Source organism: Sphaeramia orbicularis, chromosome 21, assembly GCF_902148855.1.
Source record: "Sphaeramia orbicularis chromosome 21, fSphaOr1.1, whole genome shotgun sequence".
Classification (NCBI taxonomy): domain Eukaryota; kingdom Metazoa; phylum Chordata; class Actinopteri; order Kurtiformes; family Apogonidae; genus Sphaeramia; species Sphaeramia orbicularis.
The window spans coordinates 45,377,934-45,387,737 of record NC_043977.1 but is presented as its reverse complement, the minus strand read 5'-3'; the positions used below and the strand labels follow the sequence as shown (position 1 = coordinate 45,387,737).

The window sequence follows — 9,804 nt, the reverse complement described above, 5'->3', positions numbered from 1 at the left end:
TTAAAATAACAGAGAAGCTTACCATCATCTTTCCTTGGTGTGCCTTAAACAATGGATAATTTCTCCAAAAAACCAAACAAGTAAAAGATGCCATATAATATTAATTTAATTTTATGATATTAATTCCCAAATTTTTGGAAAAATAAACTAACAGCAAGACACTAAATTACATGGAAAACAAAATAATATTGATTGAAATGGTGTTTTTTTTTTCTCTACAATCTAGTATATTTAGCTCTGGAGCCAATTACAAGGTGTATAGGTCTAATGCTACTGTGTGTTTCTAAAGAGCACATCATCTCTCAGGGAGGAGTTGAGTTGGGGTGGGGGTCTGCGAGGGGGCATTTAGCTCACTTTTCCTCTGTGTGAGCTGTCATGCTCCACAGACGCAGCTGTGGAAATGAGATAAAACTGAGCTGCCACGTTAAGAGGCTCTCAGTGACTCGCTTGTGCAGCCGGCGGTAAAGACAAATCCTGACGCCAAACGTCCAAACCTGTGGTGACTTTGGTGAAGGTTGTTTTGGATGGCAGCTGACGTTCAAACAGGAGGAAGATCAACAGGTGGAAGTATGAAGATCTGATTTTTGGAGAATTTTCCTTCAAAGTTGATCTCATTTTGTGCTGAAGGACTTTTGTAGAACTTCAGTACACGACCCGGCTGAAGACCTCTGCTAGACTATGAATGTGCTGTCGAACCCGGTGATCCAAGCCCAGGACCCGTCTCTACCTCTGTGTGTCCCCGGGTCTGTCCAGGACTTACCCCGCTGCCCTCCAGGGTTCAACCTGGGCTCCCGTCTAAACCCTGCACCCATGCTTGGCCTTCAGGGCGCCCAAAGATCAACCAAACCTCAGAGGGAGCTGAGCCCAGAGGAGCAGCAGGAGCTCAGGAGGAAGATCAACAGCCGGGAGAGAAAGAGGATGCAGGACCTGAACATCGCCATGGACGCCCTCAGGGAAGTCATGGTACCGTACGCCTCCTCTCCATCCTCTTCCTCATCTCAGTCCCATCAGCCCGGTGCTCCTCCAGGTCGAAGGCTCTCCAAGATATCCACCCTAGTCCTGGCCAGAAACTACATCCTCCTCCTGGGCTCGTCTCTGCAGGAGATGCGACGGCTGCTGGGGGAGGTGAGCGTGGGGGTGGGAGTGAACTCGGGGCCGGTGCCTCGGCTCCTTCTCGCAGGAGGTTGGCCCCTCATCTCCAGCCCCAGTCAGCTCCTCCTCACCCAGGAATCCTTCCTCAGGTCAGCCCCCTCCTCCTCATCCACCTCATCACCCTCTTCTTCGTCCTCCTCTTCATCGTCCTCTGTTGCTAAATGTCCCCTGCTGTCTCCGGGCCCCATGGAGGCCTTGCTGGCTCCAGTGCAGTGGAGCTCTGCAGGGGCCTCTGGGGGTCCACTGTGCCCCTGTGGAGTGTGCAGACTGCCCAGATTCAGCCATTCCACTCCAGCTCCCAGATTTCCAAAGTGACACCTTGAAGAGTTTTATGGATAAAAACAACCACCGAAGACTCGATGACTGTTACATGTATGCAACATTTTTCTATGAATTGTTATTTTTCTAACATCTTTAACAAATGATCATAGTTCACTGCAGTTACTTGTGATTATCTTCCTAAACATTATTAATCTATTCTGTATTTAAAGAGCCAGATTATTGATGAAGATCTATTATCTCCTGTTTACTATGAACATGGTGCATTTCACTAAAGTGCTGGAGTTTGTCTGTTGGAACATTTTTCACTCTCCAAAGGGCCCAAATAAAGGGCTCTAAATATGTCATATTTCTGACAGTGTGTTAATGTGATGTAGATATGAAATATGAATGTTTTGTCTGTCCATGTCATTATTATTATTCTTTTTTTACTGATGAGGAAGAGCTCACTGGGAAGTGAACTGCAAAAATCAAAATCTTACCAAGTGTATTTTTCTCATTTATTGTCAAAATATCTTATCACACTTAAAATAAGACATAATCACCTAAAGTGTAACTTTTCAGTGAGATATAAGAACTTATTTTTAGACAATAGATCTTGAAAATCTTATTTCAAGAAATCTTACCAAGATAATTTTCACTTGTTTCATTGGCTTGAATTAAGCAAAAAAAAAAAAAAAATATCTTGAATTAAGCAATGGAACAAATGAAAATTATCTTGATAAGATTTCTTGAAAACAGATTTTCAAGATCTATCATCTGAAAAAAAATTCTTATATCTCACTGTAAAGTTACACTTTAAGTGATTATGTCTTATTTTATGTATGATGAGATATTTTGACAAGAAATGAGAAAAATATACTTGGTAAGATTTAGATTTTGGCAGTGTGAAGCTGATGTCATATCTAATTCACTGCAAGATCTGGATCTGTCAGTGTCCACCTTTGTCATTAGGATACCATCAAACAAATCCAATCAACAAAACACGGTCCAGAAGACTGACATCCTGGGGATTTCCTAATACTGTTAATAGTGTAAATGCTTATTCAATAAATATGACTATTTTGTTTTCACACCTTTCTTTCTTTTGAATGATCATTATTTAATATTATAAAGAAATACTGCAGCCCAACTAACTATAGTGCTGCCACAAAGATGATTTCATTAGTATTCAGAGCATTTTTTTGATCCAACCTTTGCCCCTGCTGTGTGATCTGTAACATTCTGTGTATCATGGTAAGTGGTTTCAGGTACTGGTACTGGTACTGGTACTGGTACTGGTACTGGTACTGGTACTGGAGGAGCATCCACAGTTACTAATTTGATCAAGTGCAATAATGAGTCAAGTCCAGGATCTACTGTCGAGGATTTGAGGAGACAAAGTAATGTACTGCTTTCTCGAAACATATGCCTCACTTTGAGTTACACTGGAAACAAACTTTCTATTGGGAAGTTACTTTACTTGAAAATCTCATGACTCTAGGTTTATTATCATTGTATATATATTATATTGTTACAAACCTTAAAACAAAGCTCATAAAAGTTGAGATGCACAACAGTAATAACACTGGTCTGCAAGTAAAATGCTTCCAGAATAAAAGTCGGTAAACTTTACCAAATTTGAGTCACTAATAAAGAAGAAATATGTCAAAAGTGCTAGTTGATTGTAGTTTCTAAGATACTGTCTTGGGCCAAAATATGAAATTCTGAGACTTAATGGGAGAATGGGTTTTATTCAAAAGGACTGTTTGTCTCAGAGCTACCAGATCTACTTCAAAACACTGTCTGCACATTATAATACATTCACTTTACAGGTTCTGTCTAATGGAAGACTGATAAATCCATTGTATAAATTTACATAAACCAACATATATGTGTAGTAACACAACATCATATATATTGAAAACATGAGCTAACCAGCAACTTTTGTCATTTGTTTTCTGATTTATATTATTAAAGTATGCAAGATTTAGCACATTTAATGTCTGAAGCAGACATTTTCTAAGAAATTGTAGAACAATGTAATACAAACATGATGTTCTTATGTTGTATGATGCACTGTTGTAGATTAAACTATCACCAGTTTACAGAATACTCAATCATACAGCTGTAAAATGAATCATAATCCTGCATACAGCACTGTACAGAAGTCTTGGGAGGCCACTATCAGTAGAGTTTATAGGTTTAGCAACGTTGTAATGAACACATGGATACAAGAATAAATACAAGCAAAACATATGAGAAATAATATAGTATAGTATAGTATATAAACAACATTAAATAGTGTCTCTACCACAGTGGTGTTTTACATGTACTTTTACCCATGTAACACATCTGATTCTACTGACAGGATCTGGCTTCTCAAACCACATAGAGGCTTTTATGGGTGAAGGCTGTGAGTGCAGCTTTAACTAAAACTTAACTGAAACCTATTTAAAGTGAGATTAATGAAAATTAACAAGTGAGATTTACTTCATTTATTAGTCATTAATGCTGGACCAGCATATTTCACCTTATGGCCTTGGTAACAAATGATGACCCTGATCAAGACCCTGATCTGTATTACACTTTATTATACTAAACCATGGGTCAACAACCTTTATAATCTAAAGAGCCATTTTAGGACAGAAATAGAAAAACAAATATGTCAAAAGATCAAAAAAAAAATCTTTATAGTTTTCCTCAAATGGTGTCAAAGTGGTAACTGATTAGTTTGTGCAGAATATGTGGAGAATAAATCAAAGTTTCAATGCATTTGCAGAACAACAAAAAAGTAGCTGAACTACGGAAAACACTGATATTTGTCATTATTTTCATTTTGCAGCAAAAATCAGCTGGTATGTGAAGGTTTTCTTTGCAATGACAAATACAGATGAATACCTTCAGTGCCATCAAATTAAAAAACAGTCAACTTTGACTACTACTACTACTACTACTACTACTACTACTACTACTACTACTACTACTACTACTATTTTCTAACTCATTTGGAGTATAGTCTACATTTTTACAACTGCATAACATCAGAATCACTTTATGATTGTGACAATAATCGCAAAATATATATTAAAAAGAAAAAAGAAAAAAGTTTGACAAAGCCACATTGAGCCACTGGAAAAGGACCCAACAGCCATATGTGAGCCACAGATTGCCTACCTTTGTACTATATTTTACTGCTGGAATTGTTGTTTTAGACTCCATTCAGGGCTGAAAGAGGATGAGATAGGTGCTAGAGAGGAAGCAGTTGAGGTTTGTTTGTGTTCTGTCAGGACTGAAATGCGAAATGTGAAAGTGTGCATATCCCAGAGAAAGAGCAACAGAGATTTATTTTGCCTGATAGACAAGACATTAAAGAGCACAGTGGGCAGGATGGAGTTCAGAACCTTACATCAGGAATGACCAGGTCCAGAACCAGAAATACCTGGAGAATGGAAAGGGAGAGAGAAGACAGAGAGCAAAAAGTCAGTCAGTGTCAAATAATGGGGAAATGTATAATAGTAGTTTAATAATAGTAGTTCAGGGGTCTATCTATCTATCTATCTATCTATCTATCTATCTGTCTGTCTGTCTGTCTGTCTGTCCGTCCGTCCGTCCGTCCGTCCGTCCGTCCGTCCGTCTACAGCTACATATAATATTAAGTATATCTAGAAAAGCACTCGGAGAGCGCAGACCTCCGCCAAGGCAGATCAGCCACCCCCCCTCCCCCCATCACCACCAAAATGTAATCATTTGTTCCTTGTGCCAGTATCATCAACATTTCCTGAAAATTTCCTGAAAATACTTCCATAACTTTTTGAGTTATCTCGAGTTATCTAACAGACAAACAGACAGACAAACCCTGATGAAAACAGAACCTCCGCCAAGTTTAACGGCGGAGGTTACGAAATAAGTAAAATCCCTGGATGAAAATGTTTACATCTACAAAGTTTCCTTAAAAATGTAAACAATATGAATAAAAATATAAGAAAAATAAGTGCAATTTAATGATATTATGCTTCAGTTTATCATTTATATTAGAAAGTACAGATCACAGTGAATCTACAAGTACACAAAAGATTTAGTAACAGGTAGAATATTGTTAAAATTGCACTTTTCTTTAGATATTGTAGGTTGTTCATATTTGTGTTTAGGTTATTCACATTTTTTGTGAAAGGGTAGCTAATAAATATAAACAGTTTTATGTATTAAAACAATTTTTTACAATAGAAATTATAATGGAGTTGTTCTTATTTATAGGTTGTTATGGTAGTATTTTACTGGTCTGACCCACTTGAGATGGAATTGGTGTGTATGTGGAACTGGAACTAAAATGATTTTCACATCCTTGATTGTTAAAACTTTCAGTGTAATTATTTTTTCTTCACAAAATCATCCCACAGGCTGGATTGGACAATTTGGTGTGCCAGTTTTGGCCCACAAGCCATATGTTTGACACCTGTGAGCTAGATTATCAAGATGAATTCATTCCATTTTTAACAAACCAACCATTATAAAAGTTTTGTCCTTATATATATTTGTCCCATCCCTGTTATCAACCCTATATTTTTCCTCCTTTTCCACATGTGTAGATGGAGGGGGCTGAACTTATCCTCACCCTGTACCATTTTTCAGTAGCTCTTGCGCTGCAACAGTTTGTGATATACTTAAGACGCTGACAAAATACTGCGTTGAAAAGCGTTTTCCACCCTCCACGCCACCCAAAAATAGTGAAACACTCCTCATCTCTTCCCCCCATTCATTGCTGCAACAAGCAAAAGATCAAAACCCACCCGTGTAATTACTGCTCTGCAGAAAGGAGGCCTTTTGATTATTAGCCCCCACCCTCTCTCCTTTCCATCCTCAAATTCTTGATGTTACTCTCCGGAGCTGGGATGGGTGATTTGGCCGCTACTCATTACACTCGTTCCACAATATGTTCAAACGCCCAGAAAATGTGTCTCGCTGAATGGGGTTCACTCTAGCAAACCCGCAGAACCCTCTGGAAGAAAGCAGGCAGCATCACTCTGGGTGAGAATAAGAGGCGCTGGTAGGAGGGAGAATATTCTTCCACCGCAACCTGGCCCTTAGCTCAGCCTGCATGAATAATAAGAATGAAAATAATCATAATCATAATGCTGATAAAATACTCAAAATAATTGCTACCCTGGAATAAGAGGATTATGGAGGGTAGATATGTGAATAGCGGCCGGTGAAAGGAAGGGAATCTGTTAGCATCAGGAAGGACAAAGGAGGAGTGGGATGCCATTAAGTGAGATTAAGCTAAATAAGGCTTGATTTTCTTACAGGGAAAAAGGAGCAAGGAGAAGAGGGTGAGAGTGAAGGAGGCGAGTAGAGGAGAAGGAGAAAGAGGGAGGGAGAGGCTGATTCATAGATCAAAGTGAGATGGCCAAACTTCACGGCTTTCATTTACATATAGCTGCTTTATGTCTCAGGAGGGATTAACTACCTTGCTATTTTCTTTGGCTCTCTCTCTATTCTACCACCTTTGCCCGCTGTGTATTTCCTTCTGCTCTCAGGATGGTTCACCCCCCTTCTCCACCCTACCCTACCCTACCCTCTCTTTTTTTTTTTTTTTTTTTTAAAGTCCTTAATTTCTCCCCCCTCTCTTTCTCCAAGAGGCTCTCACTTTCTCCTGTTTGGTGGTTTCATTGTTGAGGCGACGCAGGGGTCTGCTCAGTCTTTGTGTTAGCACTTTAACTCATCTCCATCTCATCACTGTTGTTCAATGGGGCGAGGAGAGCTTGTAAGACAATGCACACACACACACACATACACATACACATACACACACACACACGAAGACACACACATACACATTGTTCACTGTGAACAACGACCAGAGTGGTTCTTACTCCTGTTAAAAGAATAGTTCACTCAAATCATTTTTTTTAAACAGCGGGAATGTGCCTTATTCCTCTTACTGTCGCCTGTATTCTCAGTCTTAGTTGAGAGACATTACTGACAAACACAAACTCACACTTAAGAGAATAGAAAAAAGATGTTAAGAGGCCGAAAAAAGCACAAGTTGACAGTTGAGTGTAAGCTAAAACTGAATAAGAAACAAATAATAAGGACTGTCATAAACTTTATTAGCAGTACACGTATCGAAAACAGTGGAGCAAAGTAGTTTACAATAAAATACAGATACAGTCGCGGAAAAAATTATTAGACCACCCTTTGTTTTCTTCAATTTCCTCTTCATTTTAATACCTGGTAAAATAACAGGTACATTTGTTTGGACAAATATAACGATAACAACAAAAATAGCTCATAAGAGGTTAATTTAAGAGCTGATATCTAGTGATTTTCCATGTTTTCTTGATAATAACTAAAATCACTTCAGTTTTTACATCAATATCTATGGCATTGTACTGCCAAAAACAGTGTTTTTAGGCATTCCATGTTTTCTTTTCTGTCTGTTTTGGTCACATGATACACAAAGGAGTTAGTACTTGATTGAATAACCATTGTTTGTGATGACTTTTGGTGGTCTATTAAGTTTTTCTGTGACTGTATGTATGTGGAAAAAACAGGTAGACATGGACAAAAAGAGGAATGAAACTTAAATCAATGAAAGGTTGATTTAACAATTAAGAATAAAATGTACAAACACTGAGTGAATTAAAATAGAGCCTTGAAACTATTATCCTACTTAAATAAATAAAACAAATAAACCTGCCTTGCCTTACTTAATACTTTAGTGCATAAAAGGTACTACTACTATTGCTACTGTATTATAGATTATGACTAAGTGACTTTTGATGATCATTGTTTAGTTTCTTCATTCCATTTTTCTTTCTTTTTAAGAACCAAGACACACATATACCAAGATTAGAGCTACTACATATCTATCTAGTTCTTGTGTGCATCTCCTTTCCTCTAAACCAGTGTTTTTCAACCTTGGAGTTGGATGTGGGGTTGCCTGGAATTCAAATGGGGTCACCGGAAATTTCTTGTAATTGATTTAAAAAACAAACAAACAAACAAAAAAAGTTACTAATAAAAAATATATGGTGAGTTGAGAGAGACAATCCCAATCCATAAAAGACATGACAAACTCTGAAGCTGAAATTGAAGCTCTGTGGCGCTCTTTATCTTTCAAATGTTCATTGTGGTCGGTTTCAGATGCTGCAGCTCTTTCGTAATTCATAGTTTCAGTTATTGTTTGTTCAGTATTAATTGTCAGCCTTGTAAATCCAAGCTGGACTGACTGTACATATCCTGACCAAGGAAAATAAAATTCTCCCTTTGTGCAGTAATCTACACCTGGCTTTTCTGCCTCCGTCCATAATAATATACATTACATAGACTAAATGTCATCTAAAATTAACCTTTATTTGCAACACAGTATAGCAAACTATTACATGACCAAAAACAAATTATTTTTAGCAAAATAAAAAAGTCTCCGTTTTGAATGTCTGGGGTCACCAGAAATTTGTGATGTTAAAATGGGGCCAAAAAAGGTTGGGAACCACTGGACTAAACCTTACAGACTTAGGTGCATGATGAATACTGTACACTGTAAGCCCGGACTTTGTATTTACTAAAATGCTTTAATTACAATGTACTTAAAGGATTTAAGTTTTATTATATTACTATAAAATGTTAAGTATATTCTACTAATTTGTAGACAGTGGAAAGTACGAAAAAGTTTAAGTTGAATGGCTTTAAATCACTAATTTTTAGTCATGACAACACCACTTATCTCCGCATTGCATTGTGGGTATTGGGCATGTTGTTGAAAATGTGTTCTTTTTCTGTGCAGGGGTTCAGCGAGGTTGTAGTGTTAGTATTAATTTGGACTTAATGTGTGTATGTCAGTGTTTATTGGCCTTTTTGTGTTTGTTTTTGTATTTTTGTAGAGCTGCACCATGAGTCAGAGCCATAGGAAGAACTATGGCTTAACTGTTCATCAATAAGAAATCATGGTTAATAAAAATCATTATACTTCACCAAAATAAAAGCACTTCCTGTTCTGGTAAATTGTACTGAGCTATCTTCTTGCCTAATTTCCATCCATACTGCAATATTTTAATTTGAATAATTTCATAAATAATTTATATTGCAAAAGATTTTAGTTTGAACCAACTCGGACTGAGTCCAACGCACTGATGATATTAAGTTAGTGATTATCCGAAGCAATTGACATTGCGACAAATTTTAAGTTAAATTAACTTGGCATTTAGTGTGTTGTACTTAAAATAGCATTTCCATTCAAATCAAGCATTTAAGTTTAATACACTCAAGTTTTCATTACTCATTACTTAAATTTTTTAAGGTAGCCGGTTTACTCAAATTTTTTACGTAAACTCAACTTATCCGGTATTTACAGTGTAGCTGGACAGTCAGGACATTACAAAGTTCTGTGGATTC

At 37.5% G+C, this 9,804-nt stretch overlaps 1 protein-coding gene across 1 annotated transcript; it reads left to right on the top strand.

Annotated features, from left to right (window-relative positions):
• The first annotated feature begins 678 nt into the window (after positions 1-678).
• On the top strand, positions 679-1,467 carry olig1 (oligodendrocyte transcription factor 1). The gene has a single exon (XM_030125308.1). The coding sequence runs from the start codon at positions 679-681 to the stop codon at positions 1,465-1,467; it is 789 nt and encodes a 262-aa protein (XP_029981168.1).
• The last annotated feature ends 8,337 nt before the right edge of the window (positions 1,468-9,804 follow it).